At 49.6% G+C, this 25,480-nt stretch overlaps 1 protein-coding gene across 2 annotated transcripts in view; it reads left to right on the forward strand.

Moving 5' to 3' along the window:
• The window catches only part of SH2D4B (SH2 domain containing 4B), a 59,217-nt gene that overhangs the window by 22,103 nt on the left and 11,634 nt on the right, over positions 1-25,480 (forward strand). The window contains exons 4-5 of one of the 2 annotated variants that reach the window (XM_034662787.1): positions 8,171-8,387; positions 10,489-10,616. In XM_034662787.1, coding sequence (XP_034518678.1) covers positions 8,171-8,387; positions 10,489-10,616 — 345 coding nt within the window. The remainder of the gene's footprint in view (positions 1-8,170; positions 8,388-10,488; positions 10,617-25,480) is intronic. The other variant, XM_034662788.1, reaches the window with a different exon arrangement.

A 25,480-nucleotide genomic window follows, 5' to 3' on the forward strand; every position in this document is an offset into this window, starting at 1 on the left:
GAGCAGAAAACGCAGCAGAAGTTAAACACAACTGCCCACTTACACAATTTAAATCTTTATGGATGCTTTTTCATTTTTTATACACATATAAAATGTATAATGATTCATTAATTTTCAGAGACATTATATTATTCACCCAAGGGGTTACTACAAATTGATAGTGCTTTGAAGCACTGGGTTTCCCCGTGGATGTAACTGGATCATCTGAATTCTGTAAAGGACTGAGTCTTTTCTATCTGGGCAGAGGTAGAAAGGGTCCAAGGAACCACGGGCAAGTTCTCTAGAGAGGGGTCTCCTGACGAGCAGCAGCTAATGATCTTCCAGAACCTCAGGTCCTCCTGGGATCCCGTAGGCACGTCCACCTCAACACATCCGAAGCTCATTCTCCCAAGTCCCCCCAACCAGCTTTGTCACCTGGCTGTCAACGGCAGAAGTTTGGCTAACATCCTGGTCTCCTTTTTGCTTACTGTCAGTCCCCAAACTTACCAAGTGGTAAGCATTCTACTTCCTTCCCATTCTTTGAATTTACACCCTTCCACCCCATTGTCCTGGTACCATCTGAACTTTGACCCCATGGCTCTTTACCTACATTTCTGTTTTCCAAGCCTTTGTTCTTGTTCCTGTCGGATTCATTCCCAACACGGCAGCCAAACCAATCTTTGGGAAGTAGAAACAGCATTTTGCTCTCCTGCTAAAAACATTTCAGTGGCTTCCAGTCACCTTTTGGTAAAGTATTAAAATTAATTGGCCAGTATTTATTGGTCTCCTAAATGGCCTTCTCTGTTTCTGCATCCTCCCCTCTTGCCCGGTCCATCAGAGAGCTTCCCTCCAGCCATGCCGACCCATTCCAGGAGGGATGCCTGAGCTCCCTCTTGCCCCTGGGCCTCTGCCCCTGAGCCTGCTCTGCCCAGAAGACCCTCTCCTTGGCCTCTATTGGTTGAATCCCACGTGTCCACCAGGCATCAGTTTAGATGTCCTTCTCCAGCACAGCTCCACAGTTTGCTGGCGTGGTTCCCTTGCTAGACGGTAAGCTCTCTGAGAGCAAGGACTAGGTCTTGCTCATTGCTGTACCCGTATCTCCTAGTATCAGCTTGGCAGCCGGCTGTTACGCTGACCTTGTGAAAATTAGAAAAAGACACTGCACTATCATCTGCCAGAAAATCGTTACCTGTGTGCACACCTATGATGGTCACGCAGAGACTGCGCCCCCTGGAGGCGTGCAAGGCGCAGCTTCGGTCCTGTGCAGCACAGCGTGGGCACAGAGCGGTACTAAGGACACGTGTGCTGAATAATGTTCACACCCTGCCCGACTGTGTTAGAGTGTTAGAACCCTGCCTCTTGCAGTGACTGGCCTGGCTCGATGTCTGGAGCTATGTAACTGCTTGCAGATTCTGCCGGGAGGAAAACCAACTTCTGCTGTTTGTCTTCGGTGTTAGAGAGCTGAGCAAGGTTGTCCTGAGCACAGATGAGGACGTGATTCCGGACCAGTCTGGCAGTGTTGGCAGCCCTTGGATAAAGGATGGTACTGTCTCCATGGAGGGAAAACTAAGACCCAGGGAGATGAAAACTGGTCCCAGTATAGCCAGACGGTGAGGAGTAAAGCCAAGCAAATGTCCCGAGGCTGCGGCAGCTGAGGTTCCAGGTCTGATATGGGAGAGGTTGGATTCCAAAACCGGGGGGCTCCTGGTTTCTTCCTGAGCAGGAGGGGTCCAGGCTGGGCAGTCCTGAAGAGTGGTGTCTCAGTTTTGGGGAGGTGGCCCCGGGCTAGGCAGGTGTGGATGCATCCCTGAGATAAGGGTCAGAGGTGGAAGGGACCTTCCCCCTTATCTGCATGGGAGAGAGCTGAGGGCTGAGGCGGGGGACACAGTTGGGTACACATCTAGCTGATGGCGACACTTAGGTATGCTCTCGCTTCTTCTATTTTTTTTTCAAGATTTATTTATTTATTTGAGAGAAAGAGTGAGTGTGAGCATGGGGAGGGGCAAAGGGAAAGAATCTCAAGCAGACTCTCTGCTGAGTGCAGCGCCCCCCATGGGGCTTAACGCAGATCTTGACAAAGGGCTCGATCCCATGACTCTGAGATCATGACCTGAGATGAAATCAAGAGTTGGACGCTCAACGAACTGGACCACCCAGGCGCCCCTATGCTCTGGCTTCTTAATGTTCAGCCCAGGGCTCACCAACCAGAATGTTCCAGAATGTCCATTTAAGAGGAAATTGTGGTAGGATACACAACTTGAAATTTACCATTCCATATTATTATTTTTTTAAGATTTTATTTATTTGACAGAGAGAGAGACAGCCAGCAAGAGAGGGAATACAAGCAGGGGGAGTGGGAGAGGAAGAAGCAGGCTCATAGCAGAGGAGCCTGACGTGGGGCTCGATCCCAGAATGCCAGGATGACGCCCTGAGCCGAAGGCAGACGCTTAACGACTGCGCTACCCAGGCGCCCCTGAAATTTACCATTCCAAACTAAAACTGCCCCCACTGAACAGTAAGTCCCGATCCACCCTGTCCTTGGATAAGTGGATAAGGAATTTGAGTTGTCCAATGTCACATGGAGCAGAAAACGCAGCAGAAGTTAAACACAACTTCCCACTTACACAATTTAAATCTTTATGGATGCTTTTTCATTTTTTATACACATATAAAATGTATAATGATTCATTAATTTTCAGAGACATTATATTATTCACCCAAGGGGTTGCTACAAATTGATATTGCTTTGAAGCATTGGGTTTCCCTGTGGATGTAACTTGGAACCACCATTCTCTTTTCACTGCATATTTAACTCTTGTAAGTACAGTACATGGAGTATCAGTGGAACCACACGTGTCCTTTCGTGTCTGGCTTATTCACTTCGCATCCTGTCTTCAAGACGCATCCACGTTGTGGCAGGGATCAGAAGCCCCTTCTTTGGGGCTGGGTAATATCCCACCGTGTGTGTATACCCTACTGCGTTTACCTATTTGTCTTTTGATGGACATCTGGGTTGTTTCCACCTTTTTGGCTATCGTGGAGCATGCTTCTGTGAATATTGCAGTGCAAAAATGGGTTCAAAGCCCTGCTGTCAGTTCTTTTGGGTATATCTCCAGAAGACGAGTTGCTGGCTTTCTCCATACCCTTGCTGGCACTTGTTTTCCATTTTTTCTAATTAAACAAGTTAAAAAACAAATAGCTACCCTCCTGGGGGTGATGTAGTGTCTTATTGAGCTTGGGCAGAAGATGCTTGTGGCTGCTCCCAGTGTGGCTTCTCATATGAGTTTTGGTTATTTTCACTGCGTTAGAAGGAAAAAACCCCATGGGTTTTGGCTGAGGGTTTTCGTGGCAGATTCATGGGATACAGTCTGAATCCATTCCTGATTCTGAGAAGGAACTAAAGCAACCTTTTAAGATTTCAAAGGACAATTTAGGGTAAGCTGCTCGACCCAGAGCGGATTTCTTGTGATTGACCAACAAGGGTATCCCTTCTGGACTGGCCATGAACTCTGGTTTGGACCTGGCAACACCAGGGTGAATGAAAAGAAAAATTTTAACTAACACTTAACCATGGTGTTTAATATGTCCCTGACATGGTTTTAAGTGGCTTACCTTATTAGCTCTCTCAATCCTCATGACAGCTTTATGTTATCTCCATTTTACTTAGGAGGAAACGCAGGCCCAGGGTGATGAAGTCACTTGTCCTGTGTCACACAGCGGGGACGTGGAGCTGGGATCCGAATCTAGGCAACCTGGCTCCAGACTAAGGCTTTGGGACATTTGAAGAAAGGACCAACATCAGGGGCTTGATCGAATAAGACACTGCTTTTCCAGAACACTTCATAATTTCTAGTGTTTTTATGTTTCATTTATTCTCCATGACCACTCCGTGAGGCAGACATTCATGTCATTCTCATTTTGACAGAAGTGGAAACTGAGGCGTAGAGGTGTTCGGGGACTTTGCTAGGGAAGCCGGATGGCGTGTGGCAGGCACATGCAGGAAAGGGACCCAGTGTGTGCCGTTGGTGGGAATGTAAGTCGGTACAGCTACTGTGGAAAACAGTATGAAGCATCCTCAAAAAATTAAAAATAGAACTACCCTATGATCCAGCAACCCCATTTTTGAGGATGTAGATGAAGGAAATGAAAGCAGGCTATTGGAAAGATACCTGCACTCCCATGTGCATCGTGGTATCATTCACAGAGGTCGGGATACAGAAACTACCTCAGGGTCTGTCCTTGGATAAGTGGATAAGGAGCATGCGTGCACACGTGTGTGTGTGTGTGTGTGTGTGTGTGCGCGCACGCATGAGAAAAATAGAAATCTTGTCATCCGCGACAACGTGGATGGACCTTGAGGGCATTACGCTAAGCGAGATTTGTCAGAGAAGGACAAACACTACCTGGTATCACTTGCATGTTGAATCTAAAAAAGCCAACTCGCGGAAGCCGACTAGAATGGTGGTTACCAGGGGCTGGTTGGGGGGAGGGGGCATGGAATGGGGGAGACGTTGGTCCAAGGGCACAAACTTGCAGCTGGAAGATGAGTAGGTTCTGGAGAGCGAACGCGCCTTGACATTATAGTCAACAATGCTGCATTATATACTTCCAAATTGCTAAGAAACTAGATCTTAAATGTTCTTACCACAAGAAAGAACGGTAATTATGGGAGGTGATGGAGGTGTTAGCTAAGGTATGGTGGCAATCATCACAATATACGAATTTGCCAAATCAACACGTTGTCTACCTTAAACTTACACAATGTTATATGTCAATGAAATCTCAAAAACAAAACCAAAAAATGCCAGGGAGGAAAAAAACCCAGGAAAGCTGTCTTGGAGCCGTCCTTGACCCTGTGTGCCTCTGTGTGAGTCCCTTTTCTATAATCAGGGCGGGCAGCAGGTTGGCTTTGCCAAGGCCAAGGCAGAGCCCCCGCTTGCTTCCTGTTCCCAGCCTCGGCCGCTTCCCCACCCCTGAGAGCCGACGGTGCTTGGCCCTTCTGGCTGCCCTGGCTGCCCGTTCATCACAGCTGGTCTGAGTGGCTGAGTACAGATGCACCGGAGAGGGTCCTCAGCGCCGAGAGCGCGGTGGAGTCAGAGCACAGAGTGGGAGGAGCTCAGAAGCCATTGGGCTGGGGAAGAAAGTGGGGCAGACAGGATGCTTTTTTTTTTTTATTTTTTTTTATTATATTATGCTAGTCGCCATACAGTACATCCCTGGTTTCTGATGTAAAGTTTGATGCTTCATTAGTTGCGTATAACACCCAGTGCACCATGCAACACGTGCCCTCCTTACTACCCATCACCAGTCTATCCCATTTCCCCACCGCCTCCCCTCTGAAGCCCTCAGTTTGTTTCCCAGAGTCCATAGTCTCTCATGCTTCATTCCCCGTTCTGATTACCCCCCTTTTCTTTATCCCTTTCTTCCCCTACCGATCTTCCTAGTTCTTATGTTCCATAGATGAGAGAAATCATATGATAATTGTCTTTCTCTGCTTGACTTATTTCACTTAGCATTATCTCCTCCAGTGCCGTCCATGTTGCAGCAAATGTTGAGAATTCGTTCTTTCTGATAGCTGAGTAATATTCCATTGTATATATGGACCACAGCTTCTTAATCCAGTCATCTGTTGAAGGGCATCTCGGCTCCTTCCACGATTTGGCTATTGTGGACAATGCTGCTATGAACATTGGGGTGCATATGGCCCTTCTCTTCACTACGTCTGTATCTTTGGGGTAAATAGGCAGGATGCTTCTTAAGGGCTGAAGGAGGGGGGGTTGTCCTTTATCCTGTGGGCAGTGGGAGCCCCTGAAGGCGTTTGAGGAAGAGAATGGCTGGATTAGAGCTGGCCTTTAGGAGGCTGGGTTTAGCCTCTGTGTGTCTGATGGCTCAGGGCCTCACCCGGCTGGGTTCCAACAGCCTGTCTTCCTCGTTTGCCTATGACTTCTTTCCGCAACCTGTCACTGAGTGTCCCTGCCTCTCAGGGGTGGTAAGCTCTCAAAGGTCGCTGGCTTTTTAGGGCACGAGCTTCTGTGTTTAGTTTGCTGGCTAGTGGCTGCAGAGCTCACGCCCGGCCATCCTGGCCTTCTTTGACCCTCCCATGACAATGCGAGGCAGGCATTATGGTGCTCTTAGTGTCTGGAACGGACAGATGAACCAGCTGGGCACCAAACCTAGATTTCTCCCTGGATGGCTTCTTTTCTCTGGAAAACTTCTACTGACCTTTCCAGATGCTTCCTTTCCTGAGATGGCCGTTGGCTCCCTCACAGAATATGAGAACTGCTGTCCCTAAACCCTGATGATAATTTATCTGTCCCAGATTTCATTGTGTTAGAGATATTTGTCTTATTTTCCCAGGCAGGCTCTGAGCGCCTTGACGGAAGGGTCTGGTCTTTGTTATGTCTGCACCCAGCTCAGAGTTACATACTTAATTGGGCACAGTCATCCAAGGATAGGTACTGGCTGTTGACCGACACCTGTGTATGTAGGCACTGGGATATAGCGATGAACAGAGCAGAGGAAATCCCCCACCTGCCCTTGGGGGGCTCAGCCTACTGGGTCCTCGGCATGTGACCTTCACTTCCATTAATCTTTCTGAGAGACAGCCTTCGTGTTGCCTTCCTCAGGTCTGGGGAAATGTTCTATTATGTTTCAAGAAGAGGTCTTTGACAACTTGAGAGGCAGAAGTGCTCTCTAGCCGGACAAGGGCTATTTACCTCGTATCCTCCAAACACTGACGGAACCCAGTTCTCTGATGTTGGTCGGTTGTGGGTGTTTGCCACATATGTGTGGAATGGGGCTGGAATAGGAATAGACTCTGGGTAAGAGCTGACTCCAGGAGGGGAAGGGGACCTGCCCGGGGCCACGCAGTCACCCGTCATGCACAATTAGAACATGTCCAGCTCCAAGAGTTCTCTACAAAAAGACTTAGATTTTAAAGGCAGATAGGAGCCTGATGAGATGCAATCATACCACAAAAGAGTTGGGTTTAATTCTAGACCTTGCCTCCAACAGGTTGTGTTCCCTCTCTTGGCATTTCCCCAGTTCCAGGACTCCCTTTAGAGTTTTAGAAGCAGCAACACACAGATGTCTTTCCGAGGCTGCCTGGCTGGGACCGGGCCCTGCCGTGGGAAACACAGACAGCTGGAAGGCTGGAGAGAGGGCATCTGGAGTTTGTGGTCTGTGAGTAACAGAGCTACCCGAGGATCCTCTCTCTCCAACACACTCACCCAGCAGCTGTCAAGGCCACCGCAAACCAGAAAAAGGGCAGCAGAACCAGGACACCAGGGTTTCCAACAGCTCAGCCTGTGGTAGCAGGAAGGATGGCTCCTGGCTTGGCTTGGCCACTGACCCAGCTGCGCAAGTTACTGTCCTTCCTCGGGTCTCAGATTTCACATGAGCAACACGAGGAGTTTGGACTGAAGGGTCTTAAATGCTCTTTGGGCTTTTTGTACGAGGGAGCAGGGGCTTGGTGTCAGGTACACCTGGTTTTCAAAGGGAGGGGGCTTGAGAGGTAGGGTGCAGGTGGTGGAAATGGCTGCATGGGTTTTAGGGCCAGCCACACTTGGGTTCCAGACCTGGCTCTGCCCCCTTGTTAGCTATTTATTTTGGGGGTAGTTATGTAACCTTCTGGAGGCTGGTTTTCTGATGGAGAAATAGTGATGGGCCCTGCACCTGGGGGGTCGGGGGAAGCGTCTGTGATGAGATATTGTAGGGAAAGCATGGAACAAGGGCTTGGCACGGAAAAAGCCTACAGTCAGTGTGGGGGATGGCAATGGTATTTGGAGATGCTGACCACCTTGACAGGTGCTGTTGAGACTGGCAGGTGGGCACATGGTTTGAGAAGCTGCTCTAAGCCAGGTGCTCCCAGGAAGAAATATACATAGAGATGTATATTTCCATTCAGAGGTGGCTTGCTCATTCTGGACCAGGGCCACTGGAACAGGCAGATGACCCTAAACTGTCATGAATGTCTCTGCTTCCATGGTGACAGGCAAGCCCAGGGCTGCTGGCCAGAGCTGGGCCTGCCCTTCCCTTCCTGGGCTCTGAACTTCCATGTAGCCCATGTGGGTGAATCCAGGTGAATTGTGAGACTCTGGGTGAGTCCCAGGGTTCCGGGCCCAATCCTGGATTGCTGGGCGTATGGCCTGGGCTGTGGGTCTGGGTGAACACGCTCTCCACCCCTTTCCAGTGCGCAGGTCCAAGGCCGCGGATGAGGAGAGGAGCCGCCGAGCTCAGCGTGCCAGGGATGAGTACCGGCGCCACTCCCTCCGCGCCATCCAGAAGGGCACCGTCGCCGGCCTCAGCTCCATGTTCCGAGAGCTTGGCCAGAGCCACGAGCAGGAGGCCAGACTCTACCACCACCTCCCAGGCCCCGGGCCTCCACCACCCCTCGCCATACCTGTCAGGTGGGTCTGGAGGACTCAGCAAATGCAGCCTGGCTGGGGGATCCAGTCCCTGCTCTGCTCCAATAGCTGTGAAATTTGGAGTTCGTCATTTCCCAGCTGTGGGCCTCAGTGTTCAAGTCTGTGTAATGGGGCCAGAGGGGGGCAATGAGGAGTCTGTTTGGAGATTTCCAATAGCCTCAGAGTTCTGGGAGTCTTAACATTTTGGGGTCTAGGATTCCTTTGAGAATGTTAAGAAAGCTGTGTACCCTCTTCCCTCCAAGATGTGCATATGAAAATACCCAAAAATGTTTGCATATAATTTCAAGCTCTTGAAGGCCCACAGACCCCAGGCTAAGAACTTGTCATATAAGACCTCAAAGGGATTCAATGTGGCCCCGCTGCTGGGAAACCAGGGCTGGCTGCTTTTTCTAACCACAGGTTGTGCTGCTGCAACCCTGGTTCTGATAACAGGTTTGCAGATGAGCGTGGCTGAGTGCAGGAGGGTCCGCACACATGCTGGTGCCTCCGGAGTGGTTGGGCAAGGGGACTTAGGTGACTGCCCATCATTGCCGGAACCCAGGGTCAAGAGGTTGCCTGGAGCCTCTCCACGTTCCACCTGTGCCCACCATAGGCCAGCTCCAAGCTTGGTCCCCCACACCTCCATCCTTGCTGGGCAACTACTGCCCCGTGAGGGTGGGTGGTGAGTGCCTGCTCGGTCCCCGAGCCACAGTTCATCTGTAGAAGAGTCTGCTCTGAGTTTTGCTCTAATCGGGGTTCAGGAGTATTCATAACCCCCTTCTCCCTCTCCCTGCAGTCTAGGGAGGGCTGACCATACCTGCATTTCTTCCTTCCTTTCCTCCCTCCCTCCATTCCTTCTATCTTGTCATTTATAGGATTCACAAACCAGGAAGTTTAGAAGGGAATATAGAGGGGCGCCTGGGTGGCACAGCGGTTAAGCGTCTGCCTTCGGCTCAGGGCATCATCCTGGCGTTCTGGGATCGAGCCCCACATCAGGCTCCTCCGCTATGAGCCTGCTTCTTCCTCTCCCACTCCCCCTGCTTGTGTTCCCTCTCTCGCTGGCTGTCTCTATCTCTGTCGAATAAATAAATAAAATCTTAAAAAAATAAATAAAAAAATAAAAATAAAAGGGAATATAGAAAATGGCTGCCTCCCATTCCTGCCTCCACCTACATGGCTGTCCCTTGCCCCGCAGGGGAGCACTGTCTCAGTGTAGGTGTGCTCTCCACTCCCACTTCCTTTGTGTAGTTGGTGACGTGAAAAGTTGTAGCCCTCTCTTTTTTCCCCCCGGAAAAGCTTGCATACTGTACACAGGGCTCTGCATCTTGACTTTCATTTCCATTTAACTCTATTTTGGAGGACTTTTCATATCAATTCTTAGCTATTCATTTATTTTTATTTACTTTCCTTTTTTTTAAGTAAAGATTTTCTTTTTAAGTAATCTCTACACCCAGTGTGGGGCTTGATCTCACGACCCCGATATCAAGCATCCCGTGCTCCACTGACGGAGCCAGCCAGGCGCCCTGGTTTAGTTTTCCTTTTTATAGCTGTGTTATATTCCACTCCACAGATGTGGTAGAAGTTATTCATCAAAACCTGTTAATGGACGTTGGAGTTGTTTGAAATCTTTGCTTATGACCAACAGTGCCCTTAATGAACAACACTGTAGATGTTCGTTTTACACGCGGGCCACCCCGGGAGGGAGGCTGATGGCTGGTCTCTCCGGGTGCCTGGGTCTGCCGCTCCTGGTATGTGAGGGTCTTCCCTCATGGATGCTGACGTTTGTGCCCTGCCCTGCAATTCTAGAGGGAAAAAAATGCCTTTTCTCTCCCTCGAACATCCCCTCCTGTCCTCTTTTCCATTCCCATCTGTGTGGCTTTGGAAGCAAGCGATAGCAGTGGTCTGTTGGGAAAAATAATAATAGTTGGTGCATTATTATCCGCAGAGTGCCTTCATGCACCTTGACTCATTTCATTCTCTCCACAGGCACAAGTGTGGCCATCGTGCTGAGTCATTCCCACAGTGGCCCTCCCTCCCCTTCCCTCCCCCTCCCTCCATTCCCCCCCTCACTCCCTGCCTCTCCACACTTCATCTCTCTTCTCAGCAGGACCTGGGAGCGCCCGCTGAGACCCATCTCCAGAGAAGTCATAGTCCGCTGGTTTAAGGAGGAGCAGCTGCCTCGCCGAGCCGGCTTTGAGAGGAACACCAAATCCATCGCGCCTTGGTTCCATGGTAGGATGGCTTTCCGGGCGCCACATGTCTGCCTCTCTCTGGGGTTGGGAGGAGGTCCTGAAGGACTGCTGTCATCAGGGGCACTGGAGGACTTTGGACTTTGTCATTTTTGCTCCGCCCCCACAGAGACTGGCCAGTCTCCAAGTGTTAAGGATTGGCTCTCCTGGGTTGCCTGGGGGAGAGTGGCGTGGAGACAGGTCCCATGGCTGTCCTCTGTTTGCTCACTGAATGTGCTGAGTCAAGGCACAGATGTTGATTTCCCCAGGGCATGAGCTGAAATGCTGAGTGGCGTTCACCAAGGCCTTAGGGACCAAGGCAAACATCGCGGAGCAGGAGTCCAGGAGACTGGAGGTCCCGGGGATTCTGAATGTGGATCCATTCCCCTCTCTCTGCTGGGGAAGGATGACCACGATCTTGCCCACTGTTCTCACTCACAGCCTCCTTGGCCATCGGGGGCTCCCCAGAAGCGTCTTCTCTATACTCACAGGACAGGGAGCTCCTGGTGGGCAGGGCCCGCATCTCGTTGTCTGAGCCTGCACCCCAGATCCTGACCGTAGGCTGGCACACTGCAGGCTCTGAACACATACTTGTTGATTAGATGACAGAGTGGCTGAATGAAGAGGTCAGAGTCACCCGAGCATAGAACATGAGAGCTGGAAGGCTCCTTGGAAGTGTCTAGCTCCTCATTTTTCAGATAAGGAAACAGGTCCAGATTGGGGAGGAAGTTTTCATCATATCACCAATAGCCTTGTAAAGTCAAGTTCAAGAATATATTTCAAGCTCATGATCCCAGTCCAGTGATCTGAACCTATAGGGGCCCCAGACCGGGAAACAGGATTATGATATCAGCAGAGACTTGCTACAGTGAAACGGGAGTCGTTTTTGGCCATCAGCCTCTTCTGTATCAGTTAGCTATTGCGACGTAACAAATCACCCCAAAACTCAGAAGCTGAGAACAATTAAGCATTTATGGGTTATTCATAAATTTTGGAATCAACAGGCAGTTCTTCTGGGATGGGCCAGGCTCAGATGATCTGGGCTGAGCTTACTCATGTGTCCCCACACAGTGGGCTGGTCTCCTGGGTGTTGGCTTCTCCAGGAGACACTTGCCTGAGACATCTCCGCTCTGCTCCGTATGGTCTCTTATTCTCCAGTAGTCTGGCCAGACTGCGGGGTTTCTTTGGAAAAACTGCATGCTGGCCTTGCCCCCGGAGTCTTCCCTCCCTTAGCAGCGCTGAGCCCAGCTTTGTCGGAGGACTCCCCTGCTCTTCTGCTGCGATTAGCCTCCATCAGACTCTGACCTGCCTTTGCTTCACTTCTGCCTGCCTCCTGGGAGTTTGGCCTGCCTCCACCTTGGCCCATGTGTCCTTGCAGTGTGAACTACCTGCCAGCTTCCTGGCCAGCCTCCCTGTGTCCTCAATTCCATCCGGATGGAGAGCTGACCTCAGTGTCGTGATGGGCACTGGAGATCGTGCGTTCTTAAGGGCTAACAGGGGGCCCTCACAGGCAAGCTGTGGGCATGGCTCCAGCTCCAGGAAAGGCAGCTGGAGTGAAATCATGCAGGGGCGAGCAACACCATGTGCCCCTTCATCCCCACATTCAGGAGCCGGAGGAGTTTGTGAACTATTAAGTGTAGGCGGTAGCCATACTGCAGGTGGGATGACTGAATGTAGCATTGTTCAGGGACTGTCCAACATCATAAAGGTCACAGAGGCACCACTCAGTTCACACAGGAATGTCTTCACTGGTCTGCCTGTTTCACAATTTATCCTTCACACAGCATCCCGAGAATATTTTAAATATAAATCAGGTCCAGTCACCCCCTTGCTTAATACCCACTGCTTCCTTCCCTTTCTATTTGCAATGAATTTCAAACGCCAGCAGGGCCCCAGATGATGGGTCCTGCTTCCTGCTCCAGCCTCATACCACAGTTCTCGCCTCATCCACCTTGCTTCCACAGCTCTGGCTTTTTTCCTTTTCCTCAAACAAGCCATTTTCTTTTCTGTCCCAGGCCCTTTGCACTTGCTTTTGATATGCTTGGTACTGCTCTTTTCCGAGCGTTTTGCATGGAGGATGCATTCTTATTTCTCATCTCAAATATCTCCTTCTCAGAGAGGCCTTTCCCGAATCCTTACCTAAAGCAGCCTTTGCCAATTTCTCTCAACTCACTTCGTGCATCCCTTAAAGAGTGCTCACTCAACTGCTATTTATCATGTTATTTGCTTTTGTCTGTTCCCTTACCTGAAGGTAAGCCTGTGAAACTAAGACCTTGCTCCTTTTCTCTGAATGCCTCAAGAATGGATGAAGGTGGGAATGGAGTGCCAGATTAGAGCCAGTCTTCCCAGTCCCAAAGAATAGCCATTGCTTCTCCACACTGGACCCTGGTAGGTCTGGTAGGTGTGTGGTCTTCTGAGGGCCTGTTGAGTGTAGCAGCCTCCCCCTCCAACCCCAGTCCTCCACATATCCTACAGAAGGACGGAGAGGCTCCTTATGGCCCAGAAAAGAAAAGAGTCAACATTCACAGGTGACTGCACCACACATCCCTGCAGCTGGTCCCAGGGGATTCCCTGCTGCTCACTTCTGTCCCAGTTATGTGTCCCTGTAGCCCTGAGAGAACTTCCTTTGAATTGTTGCTTTCCTTTTCATTCCTCCGTTAGAAGCATGGAAGGACATCAGCAGCACCTTAGCGCCTGCATCCTGGGGCTCTGAAGTTCTGTGGAGGCGGGGGTGGGGCAGAGGCCCTGGGGGCTCCGCAGTGCTTGTGGTAGCCGGGGGCAAAGGCACGACAGTGGTGCTCGAATTCATCTCTAGCTTTATTTTCTAACCTGATGAAAAAAAAATGTCATTTATAGTGTCACAGAACAAACAGAACCATGATTTAAGTCTTATAATTTATGTAACTGATTTCATGTTCTCTTGACAGTTCTATCATAAAGCATGCAGGAAAGTTGCTAATACACAGAAGGAACTATTTAGTGACAAAGTTTTTATTGATCTGTGACAGAAGGAAAGAAAAAGGCTCATGGACGAGGGTGGCCAACCGTCTTTGCTTGGAAAGGACTGTGTCATATTCTAAGAAGATGATATCCTTTCCTCAGTCGTAGTGTGAAAATGTTCTATCTTTTATGAATTGGTGGTGATAGTAAGCAGCAGTTATTTTTATATATTGCTCTTGCTCAGAAAAGCAAAAAGCTACCAGCCCCGTGTTAGTTTCCAAACTCTTGAGGGTAACTTTGCTTCATACCTAAAATCCCAAAGTCTGGAACTACTGGTGTGGTCCAACTTCTTCCCCAGTGGAGGCATTCCCTGACAGCATCCCTGAGTGCCTCCCCAGTCCTTCCAGAGATGGGGCTACAGCCTATCCTGCCCACAGGCAGCCTGCTCCCGTTTAACTGTGAGGGAGCCTTTGCCTCAGGTGGGCTGGGGGTTCTGCTCTCAACTGGTCTTGGCTGGACATCTCAGTGGGGGCAGCTGGGCTCCCCGAATCCCCCACGCTCCCCCCAAGGACCAGCAGGCTAGCCCAGGCATGCTTTTCCCAGGGACCAGAGAGCAAGGGGCATTCTAGGCTTGTGAACTAGTCTTGGAAGCAGGACACTGTCAACTTTCACCTCATAACATTGGCCACAATATGTCACAGAGTTCAGGGGTGGGAAAGCATACCCTGCTCCTTTCCTGTGAAGGAACTGTGAAGCTGTATGTCAAAGGGTGTGAAGACAAGCAGGGAAGGAGAATTTGGCCAATAACGTAATCTATTACAACCCCAGTATTAATCTTTTCTTTCCTGGGTAAAGCATTCCTTGTTAATTTAGCTGGAGTTTAAACATTTTTTAAAAAAATATTTTATGTATTTATTCTAGACGGAGAGCACACAAGGGGGGAGGGGCAAGGGAAAAGGAGAGAGAATCTCAAGCAGACTCCACGCTGAGCATGGAGCCCGATGTGGGGCTGAGATCATGACCTGAGCCAACATCAAGAGTTGGACGCTTAACCAACTGAACCACCCAGGAGCCCTGATTTAGCTGGGTTTTAGGGTAGTTAGAAATGACCACTGTGACTCCTAGTTCCTTCCCTTCCCTCAAACACATTTGGATGCACTGTATGCTCCAAAGAGTAATGTGGACAAGGAGTCTGGAGATGTGGAGTCCATTCTTGAACCTAGCAATTCTGTGACCTTGGGCATGTCCTTTGAATCCCCATCTATGAAATTGGGATTTTTTTTTTTTAAGATTTTATTTATTTATTCGACAGAGATAGAGACAGCCAGCGAGAGAGGGAACACAAGCAGGGGGAGTGGGAGAGGAAGAAGCAGGCTCATAGCAGAGGAGCCTGATGTGGGGCTCGATCCCACAACGCCGGGATCACGCCCTGAGCCAAAGGCAGACGCTTAACCGCTGTGCCACCCAGGCGCCCCTGAAATTGGGATTTTAACATTGGTTTCAAGATCAAGCCAACAAATGTGGTTTGTCCACCCTAATGAGCCATGTCGGTGTGAGTGCTGATGTCTCCTGGAGTCTGCGCTGGGCCACCAGAGACCCCACCCACTCTGGGAAACAGAGTGCAGGGATGGAGGGGAGGGGAAAGAGAACTGGCTTCCTGCTGAGACCAAGGAGTTCTCAGTAGTCTCCTTGGTTAAAAAGAGAAAGTGGTAAAGTTGTTCCTCCTTTCTCCCTTGTTCATTATCGTGTCCCAGGGGTTGTAAGAGAGTCTTCTAGTTCTACAAAAATACTCCCGAGAACAGCAAGTGCATATGAGCTTGGCTTTGGGGGGGGGGAATCTATTTTTGTACTTCAGCACATATCTAAAATTATTAAGAACATCCTCCGTCTGAAACACTGGCTCAGTCGGACCCCATTGTTCTTCCTGTGCTTTACTTGTAGAAAAACAGTCACAGTGTGATCCACGGTTTATTGTCTTGGCAACAACGCACTGGCTGTCTTGCAGCTTGCCCGCAGCGCTTGGTGGGGAGCGGGGCTAGGCAGTGGCTGATGCAGTTGGTGTTGGTAAACTATTCCCACAGGACCCTGTTCAGGTCCTGGGAGTGGATCTTGAGCACGCCCTCTCCTGCATTCAGGTGGGGTGTTATTGTCTTGCCTTTTCAGACAAGCGCCAAGCCAAGTGGGGGCTTCCCCAGGGAGGAGGTACTCCCCCCGCCCCCCTCCACGTGGACAGTGCAGTCTGCAGGGAACCCAGCAGTGGGGAGTGGCTTTCCATGCAAAGCTTGAGCTCCCAAGTGGAATGGGCACTGTTTCCTGCCTTTCCACCCCGTGACCTCAGAGCATAGTTAGAAGACAGGAATGTTGAAGGTCCTAGAGCTGCGAGGTTCTAGAAGGGGCCCAAACCTTCAGACTCCTTGCTCTTGATAACAGTGAATCTCAATGTGTTTGGGGGAAGGGAAGGAAATAGAGGTCATTGTGGTCATTTTTCGTGACTACCCCGGGGGAATGTTTGTCTTGGAAAAGCCTTCGTGTGGGATGGATGGGAGAACAGGGCCACCACTTCTCAATCTCTGGAGTTCTGTCTTGAGAAAAGGAGATTATTCAAGAGGATATTCAGAGCTGGGGGCTAGGACTTACAAGAGACACATTTCACTTCAAGAGAAGAAAGAGCTTTTTGGTGGTTACAGCTTACTACTGGGCAGTCTGGATGGCTGGTGGACTCACCGGGTGAGGGGATGGGGGTCTTTAAGCTTTCTGTCCTTGGCGACCAGGACACAGTGTGATTCTGAGCGCGTGTTCCGTTGTCATGACTCCGGACCACGGGCTCTGCTCCTGCTGAGCCTCCAGTTTTCTCTGGTGCTCCGGTGCATTGGAAACTACGGCCAGGGCGCAGGGACGGCCACCAGGGGGCGCCCGGGAGTCTGCGGGCTGAGGATGAAGGGTGTTCTTTTCCCGTGACTGTTGGCTTCTTTGCCTCGCTCATTTCCCTGTTGCCGGTGGTGTTTCTGGTGTAGGAGCTGAGGTACCAGCAGGGGGGACCCCCTCTGGATGGCCCTTCTGGGAGTCCTGCGGGTGAAAGACAGACTCACCAGGCTGCCCAGCAGGGAGGCAGCTCCTTGTGAAGTGGGCAGGATTGCGCCCGGAAGGCAGAGGCCGGGTGGGAATGGAGTCTTGACTCAGCTCCTCCGTCTGCATGCACCGGGAGGGCCCCTCTTCTCTGAGCTGCACGGAGCTGGGAGGACTGGGATCGGCCGACCGGTGCTGACCGTAGGCGGTCCTCCTAGCACTATGCTGTTGCGCAGGCCTGCGTGTTTCCGTGCCGGTGTAGGGTACGGGTGGCTCGTGAGCATCATCTCGCGGGAACTCTCAACTGCCCTCCACCCCGTCATGGTTGGCTTTTTACAGGTGGTCATCCTGAGGCCCAGAGAGCTTGGGAAACCAACCCCTGTCACCCGCAGGAGGCACAGGAGCGGGAATGAGATGCAGGGCTTCTGGATCCTGGCCTTTCCTACTCCATTTTGGCGGTTCCTTGACTATATTGCTACTCAGGGAGGGAGATTGGGGCACAAAAGTCTTCCCTCTGGATTCACTGTCCCTTACTGTATGTTCATTTGAAACTTTTTCTTTTAATAAAGATTTTATTTATTTGAGAGAGAGTGAGAGTGAATGAGAGGGAGAGAGAGAGAGAATCTGAAGCAGATTCCACACTGAGCACAGCCCGACGAGGGGCTCGATCCCACAACTGTGAGATCATGACCTGAGCTGAATGCTTAACTGACCGAGCCACCCAGGCCCTCCTCACTTGAACCTCTTTTAGATGCAGCCTGAGTTCTTTATTTTAAATCTCACCCCTGCTCATTCTGTGACTTTGTGGACTAGAGCTGCCGCTGGTTTCCTGGCCCAGCTAGAGGGAACATCTGGGAATGGCCTGTTTGGCCTTTGGGAGTACTCTCAGATGCTAGTATTTCTGGGGCCGAGATGGAGAGAGTGAGCCAGCTTGGGCCCCATCCTTGGTGCCCAAGGGGGAGGACAGGGGACCCTGGGGAGGCTGGAAGCTGTCGAGAGGTAGCAGCCAGCATGGGGGAACCGGGCACCAAGGACCCAGGCACTAAATCCATGTTAAGCAAGGACTAGCTGAAGAGAAAGTAGTCATACCCACTTTGTACTGCTGTTATGAGGATTAAGTGTATAATATTTATAAAGTGTTTAAAACATTCCTGGCGTACAAATGCTTACATTTATCATACGGAATAAATAAACACGGTAGCCTTTGGAGATGCATATCAGGATCTGAATATGTAAATGGTGGCCTCCCACCCTGAGGCTAGGCCACTGCTGTCACTTGGAAGGAAAGAAAAAGGTGCCATCAAATGATTGCATAAAAGGAAGATGATATTTAGCCCCCCCCCCATAAAAGCACAAGTCTGCATTTTCTTACATCATGACTCTGATCCCCATCTTGAAATGTGTTTTGAAAGCTGTGAGGGTAACACGCGGGTCATTTGGAAGGATGGTTGTCATGTGGCAGATACATCACGTCAAGTCAGATTGCGAAGTTTCCTCTCCTGAGCAGAACGGGGAGTGGAAATTTCCCACCAACTCGGATCCCAAATGCAAAAATTTCTAAAGAGGGAAAAAGTAGGTCAGTTGACCTACTTTCCTCTTAAGTTCTTGCTTAAGCTCTTCCAACTAAGAAATAAAGGAATCTTTTTCCTTCTTTTAAAAAAATTGTGCACTGGCTGTAAAGTCTCAAAAAAGGATTACAAAGAACAGCAGCATTATTTTTTTCTTTAGGAAAGCATAGATCGTAATGGTGTTTTCAAGATCTTAACTCTTTCCTTCCGGCTGTCTGTAGCTCCCTGCTTTCAGTTTTAGCCTTTTGTGTCTTGTCCAGCTAACACTTTGATTTTGGTTGTTCTGCTGAGATCTTTGTCTTCCTACCCCGGGTGGAGGTAACTAAAATGTATGGGAAGGGACAGAGCTTGGGCATCTAGTTGGATTTGAGAGAGCTGAATTTGTCTCTTTTCTATTTGGATTTAAAAAAGCAGAGTAACCACAAACCATGATGTCTGTTGATGTAATTGATTTAATATTCTTCCGACAGTCCCATCATATTTCTGGTGGTGACAAACTCCTATCTTCCTATCTTCCTAACTCTGGGAGGTTCCTATCATAGGTTAGACCCTTCCTCAACTCCAGCAGGCTATTTTGGGGTTTTCTTTGTTCCAGACTCTGTAGTCTAGTTTCCCACCTGTTCCCAGCCCCAAGCTCCTCCCAGCCCTGGTACCCAGCGCCCCAGCTCATGCCAGAGCCATTGGCCTCCCATTTTCCTGAGGGCAGGCTCGGGGTTGAGCAGGAAGATGTGGTGGGGGGCAGGGCACAGCTGCTGTCTTCCAACCACTAAGGTCCCCCAACCTGTGAGAGGCCTCAAGGTCAGGACGTGGAGCATGAGGTGGAAATCATAAGGTGTTGACTCTGGCACAGTCTGATGAACTTTTTGGCGGTTAGTTGTCCTGAGAGATGGAATAAGCTACCTCCAGGCGTCCCAAGCACCCACTGCTGGGCTGTGTAAACTGAAGCCAGACAGCCCTTTAGTCAAAACCATGAGAGCACAGCTGGTCCAGTCTGATGGCCATTAGGTCAGATCGCATGACTCTTCTCCCCTCACCTTCCCACCAGGAGCTGTTCTCCCTCTGCTTATCTGAGAAACCAATATGGTGGCTTTGACGTTTGCTAGAGAATAAAGTCTAGTCCCTACAGGAGTGGAGAAGCCTTTCTGGAAATGAAAACTCCTTAATGTTTATGCATAATTATGAACAGTGTATCAGACTCAATTCCCTTCTGCTCCGTAATTAAGTTCTTCATAGATTTATGCGCCAGAGCATTTGCTTACAGGTTTCATTCCGAACAATGATGCTGCTTTTGGGCGTTTGTGATTCACACTGCCTCTCACCAGCCCTCAAGGTGCACAGGCCAGGAGGGTGTCCCCTACCCATGAGACAGTTTAGAAATGCTTCCCGGAGGGGAACAACATGGCTTGCATATGCAATCAATGTACGGCTCTTCCTGCAATCGACACAAATACACCGCCCCCTGCGGGCAGTGGGGCGTTACCGACATTTGTGCAGTCGAGTTGCAAGCGTCAGCGCACAAAGAAAGCAGAATCCCTTTACTTTTCTACATTTCTCCCATGTCATGAAGTTATCACCCCTCCCCCTTCTTCTTTTTGGGTCGTAGGGGAAAAAATAAACTCTAGTCCATCTTTTTTTTTTTTTTTAAGATTTTATTTATTTATTTGACAGAGATAGAGACAGCCAGTGAGAGAGGGAACACAAGCAGGGGGAGTGGGAGAGGAAGAAGCAGGTTCACAGCAGAGGAGCCTGATGTGGGGCTCGATCCCATAACGCCGGGATCACGCCCTGAGCCGAAGGCAGACGCTTAACCGCTTTGCCACCCAGGCGCCCCAAACTCTAGTCCATCTTGTTTAACTTCGTCCTATTCAGTGGAGTCATCTTTTTTCGGGAGACTAGGTCTTTAGGATTTTCTCCCCTCTCTGCTTCCCTCCAAGAGGGCATCGGAGTATTTGGGGCTTCTCTCCAGTGTGAGGAGGTTGTCAGGGGCAGGTTGCCCCTGTTCGGCCTTTGTCGTGCATGAAGGTAGGTGGCTGAGGGATAAGAGAGGCTGGCCCCTGGGTCTCTGCTGCGAAGCCCTGGACCGTGTGTGGGGCTGCGTCTATCTGGAGGTTTACGGAAGCACTGCTGGCATCCCTGGAAAGGGGACGCTTAACCTTGAACTGGTCCTCAGGGGTGCAGTGCTTGCTCTCCATGGGGTGTGGCTTGTTGGCCTCTCCTGTGAGAGGTCACTTCCTTGACCTCTCACACGACTCTCTGGAAGAGGTAGGAATAGGGGCAGTTAGGTAGTTACACAGTGTTTATAATAGCACATTCATTGACTTATTTAATCCTGTGTGCTTCCTGCTAGCATTAGCCCCATTTCACCGATGAGAAAACTGAGGTACAGAGAATTGAGGTCACTTGCCTGAGGCTCCCTGTTACTGAGTGGGGGCCGTGGGGCTCAAACCCTGGCGATCGGATCTAGAGTCCATGCCCCATCTGTGATGTGAAGCAGCCCTGTGGACATCTCACAGACGAGAGACTGTGTTACATAACTGCCCCAGGGGCATGGAGGACTTGGGGGGGGCAGTTCCTTCCCAGTCCAGAACATCTCGAGGAGGAAGAGACGGCTATTCCTTTAGGAGACACCCAGCATCTGTGGGTCGTAAGGTCAGCTGTTTCAGCTGCCATGCCTTATTCTTGGCTGAAGCAAGTGTCCGCTCCTTCCTAGGCCAGTGCCGCCCTCCCACAGAATGACAGAAGAGTGACCTCCAAGTCTTGTACAGTCTGCAAAGTCCTTGTACAATAAATGGAGTAAAACAGGGAATTGCCAGGGTTAGGAATTGTCAAATAACCTGGGCAGGGCCTGAGGTGGCAGGCTCTCTGGAAAGGCATTTCTGTAATTTATTATTAAGCTTCTGTTGTGTTAGATACCGTGCAGGGCATTTGGTGGTAAATTCAACTGACAGCTTCCCTGCCCTCATGGAACTTATATTCATTTTCAAGTAACACAAAAAAACCTGATATAGTCAAAAGGAGAATTTATTTGTTCATGTGACTGAAAAATCCAAAGGTAGGGCCGCCTTCAGGCTTTGCTTGATCCAGGGAACTTAAGGTTTCAGCACCTGGCCTTTCTCCATCTCTCAGCTCTGTGGATGTGCTTTTTTCTCAATACTCCCAACACTGCTAGTCCCCACACCCTGCTTTGTTGGGTCTGGTTTGGTCACGTGCTCACTCCTGAACCAGTCACTATGGCCAGAGGCACCAGACCTCTCTGATTGGCCAGGCTTGAGTCACATGACCATCACCGGCGAGGAGTAGAATCCATCCCATTGCAACGACATAGAAGTGAGTGAGGGGCGTGGCTTGCCAAAAGAAGGTCCGCGTCGCCTCGCCAGAAGAAGGGCAACTGGTCGCGGATGGGCAAGACCAAAGGATGTCTACCATAGAGAGGAACAAACCCGTCCTTTGTCCTCGTGAAACTGTCAGTCCAGTCAGCAAGACTGACATGAAACAAATAATCATTTTATACTTTAAGGTGAAGTTAGTGCTACACAGGATCCTTGGCTAGCCGGCTTCATAAGTCCTTCTGCTGCGAGGTTGGAATCCCCTGTCCCAACAGCAGCGTTAGTGATTTGAACCTGGTATGTCGGCTTGGAGCAGGCGGGCCCGGGCATGGGATATTGTGCACGGCTATCTCTGGAACGAAGAAGCTTGTCCAGTGAAACTCTTCTCTCGGCAGTTAGCGTGGTTAAATTTCATTTGGAGTTATAAAAAATGGCATGTGAACTCATTCATTGCAATCTCTGTGGCTGTAGGATGCTTTAAGAAACTGTTAAGAATGAAGAGCTTAATAATTCCAGCCTCTAATGATACCGTCTGGAAAGTATGGCAATAAGAAAGGGAAGTCACAAAAATGAGTGAGAAATGGCTAACCGGTTGATGGAGGAGCTGCCGGCTGGTGAGGCGTAGCTGCAGTGAGAGCTGTAAGAAATATGCCCATCAGATAAATCAAGACTCATAAAAAGTAAAACATCGTGTCTGGCCCGCCTGCATTTTGTTCTTTTCAGAGAGAAACCCTAACAGAAATAAAAGGAGCTCATTTGGTTACTCAGGTTAAGTTTGGAGCCAGTGATTTCAGGGACCCGGGTGGCGGTGGAGGAGGGGCTGGGAACCGAATCCAGGATTTGCTAACATGTGGATTTATGGGTCCCTTATACCCGAGCGTCTTTTGGAGGTGTGCTTCAAGTGCCTTTCTTTTCCTGGGGCTGCCACCACTTAGCAGCCGTGGAATCGATATTTTGCTAGCAACCTGAAGTTGGTGGTGGTGGTTGGGACTATCTGCGTGGGGTGCAGGGAGATAATTAGGGGAGGCTTAGCGAAGATTGGTTTACTTGTTTTTATAAGTGATCTTACCTTGACAGGACCTCTGTTTCCTGATAATGCCTAAAAAATAACTCTCAAAATGTCCAGTTTCTTTGGTTTTAAGAGTCTCTTTCAGTTTAACTCAGTTACATTCTAGCAAATATTCAATCTTTCCAACATCCTCTTCCCCAAATGGTGTCTGAGTGTAGCGGGAGCTCATGGCTTGGGAGGGAGCCAAAGAAAGGCCCTGGTTGGCCCCTCAACTCTGGACCGTGTTCTTTGCGTTTACGAATCCAATGATGGTCCACCGCTGTGGGAAGCATCTGTGAATGTTGGATACTGAGCATAGTTGGGGTCTGGGGGTCCCCTTGTCCACACTGATTATCCCTCCAACTTGACTTGGCCCTGCCTTGACTCTTGCTAGGCCTTCTGGGTTTCAACAACTGCCATCAATGAACTGTTAGAGAAGACCATCCACCCCAAAACCTAGGTTCTGGGGTCACCTTGCCTCTTTTCTGGGCTGTGCTCTTAAAGATGTTTATTTTTCAAAAATACCCTTAAGTCCTAAAGGTTCAGTTCACTGGCCACCTCTTCATTCCCCTGTCCTCATTCTTTATTATCATTGTGGAAAGAAACCAGGCTGTCCCTTATTTGTTTATTTTCTTACTCTCCTTTAAGCTCCACCCACGTTCCCCTTCTTCTTCAATAAGCAGCCGTCCTGATGATAATGAGTATCTGTTCAAAGGGTTCTTGTATATACATTATATTATGTATATATCACCCAAGGGAAGTTATTCTACTCCTTATTTTCTTTTTTTCTCATGGTAACGTTACATATGATTTGACCTTGATGCTTTTCTGTGGCTAATTTTTTAAAAAGATTTTATTTATTTGAGAGAGAGAGAGAGAGAATGAATGGGGAGGGGCAGAGGAAGAGGGAGAAGCAGGCTCCCTGCTGAGCAGAGAGCCGATTGTGGGGCTCAATCCCAGGACCCTGGGATCATGACCTGAGCTGAAGGCAGGTGCTTAACCGACTGAGCTACCCAGGAGCCCCACTTCTGCTGTTTTTGTGATGTGTCCACAAAGAGGGCAGCTAATTTCCTGGGGTAGACAGGCTCTGTTCCCCTCCCCCACATGGGTCTGGACCTTCTCCTTCCCTTTCTTTTCTCCTACCTTGCTCAATTTTGATTCCACTCCCATTGCTCAAAGGTGGCCCCGGAGGGTGTCACCATGGGCCTCTTGCCCTTCCCCCGAATTGGGGAAGGTAAACCCTCCCCAGGTTTCAGCTGCTGTTCTTTCTTACGTTGGCCTCCTGCTTTCCAGTGAATTCCTATTAACTGCTCTTGGGTCCATTGGTCACCCTTATTTCTTTCTTCTTCTTCCTGTGGGAACACTTGTTATCATGAAGGTCTTGGCATTGATCAACTCTTCTCACCTCCATTTGTATCTGGGGTTCATGAGACTACCTTGCCACCCAGTTTTGTTGGAAATGTAGTCCATGGACTTTGGGTTTTGTTCTTGACTTGTTCTGCTTGTTTCTCTTTGGGATTTGGAGAGATTGGAAGATGCTGCTGTTGCCACCACCTCTCTACCTTGCACTTAAGTACATTGACACGAAAGGTGAGGTGCTTTAAATATCATTTGTGTCTCTCACTTTATCTCGTGGAACATATGTGAGGAGAGCCATGCTGTTTCTACCTGTGGCCTATTATTTCTAATTGCTGCACAGTATTCCACAGGGTGTAGTTACCTAATTTTGCTCATCCTCGCCTCGAGTCCTGGACACCCACGTTGCCCTCAACTTATCAGCACCACAAATTAATCTAAGAACCAATTACATTTCTTGTCCTGGACCCTTACGGAACTGTGTGAGGATTTCTTTATAATATATCTCAGGAATGGAATTGTTGGACCAGAGGGTAAATGTGCAGTTAATCTGATGGGGGGGTGGTTCCAGTGACTCTCTGGAAGGCTGATCCCATCCTGATTCCCAGCAGCCATACATGACGGTTGCTCTCCCTCCAGGTTCCAAATCCCACAGCAGAACGTGGTGGAAGTCCTGGCTCCCCTCCAGGACTCACAGGAACTTGGGGAGGCTGGCAGCCATCACCTCCAGGCTGTTCTGTCTCCAAATACATCATCACACTGCCTAATTGTGGCTACATTATGCAGGCACATGGCACCTGCTAGATTCTCCACAAAATTGGGATATGGGACTCTCCTAGCTTCTCTGTGGGGTGCAGAGACATGAGTGGGGGCCCTCCCTTTAGTCCTCCTTCCCCTCTATCCCACCCCAGCCCACGAAAAGCTCTTTCCCATCTGATAGCGACTTCTCACAGGCCCTACCTATGTCCCCTCTAGAGTAGGTCTGTAAAATGTGTTCAGACTTCCAAGTACTCAAAATATAGAGGGAGCTCGTAGAATGTAAAAATCCACTTTTTACGTCTTTGCCAGCCCTGGCTTGCAAGACTGTTTACCCTCTAGCTTACTGAGTCTCAAACCTGGCTGCATATTGGAATTACCTGAGAAGATTGTAAACTTTACTGATGCTTGTACCCAAAATGAATTAAATAAGACTCTGTCAGAGTGGGCCGGGACTGAGAACCCTGCTCTAGGGACTCAAAACAGCCAATACTGACATTTAAAGCTCACTAGTGATCCTTTATTCCTGGGTGATAACCTCCCCATCCCTCAAAGCACATTGGCCGACTTTGAATGAATGTCATAGCGGGATGTGTGGGGAGGTGCAGGGCCATGATATTTAAATCCGTAAAATATTAAACATCGGATATATGCCGTGTGCGCACATAACGGCTGTAAAGGGCACAAAGGAAGCTTCAGAAGTGGAAACGCAACCCATCCTGGAAGCACGTGTGTGCTTCTCTGCTTGGTCACCCAGGTCCTTCCACCGGACGTTATCCCTCTCCCGAATATCTGCTCTACCAGGTCT

The sequence above is a fragment of the Ailuropoda melanoleuca genome, chromosome 6 (assembly GCF_002007445.2).
Source record: "Ailuropoda melanoleuca isolate Jingjing chromosome 6, ASM200744v2, whole genome shotgun sequence".
Taxonomy (NCBI): Eukaryota; Metazoa; Chordata; class Mammalia; order Carnivora; family Ursidae; genus Ailuropoda; species Ailuropoda melanoleuca.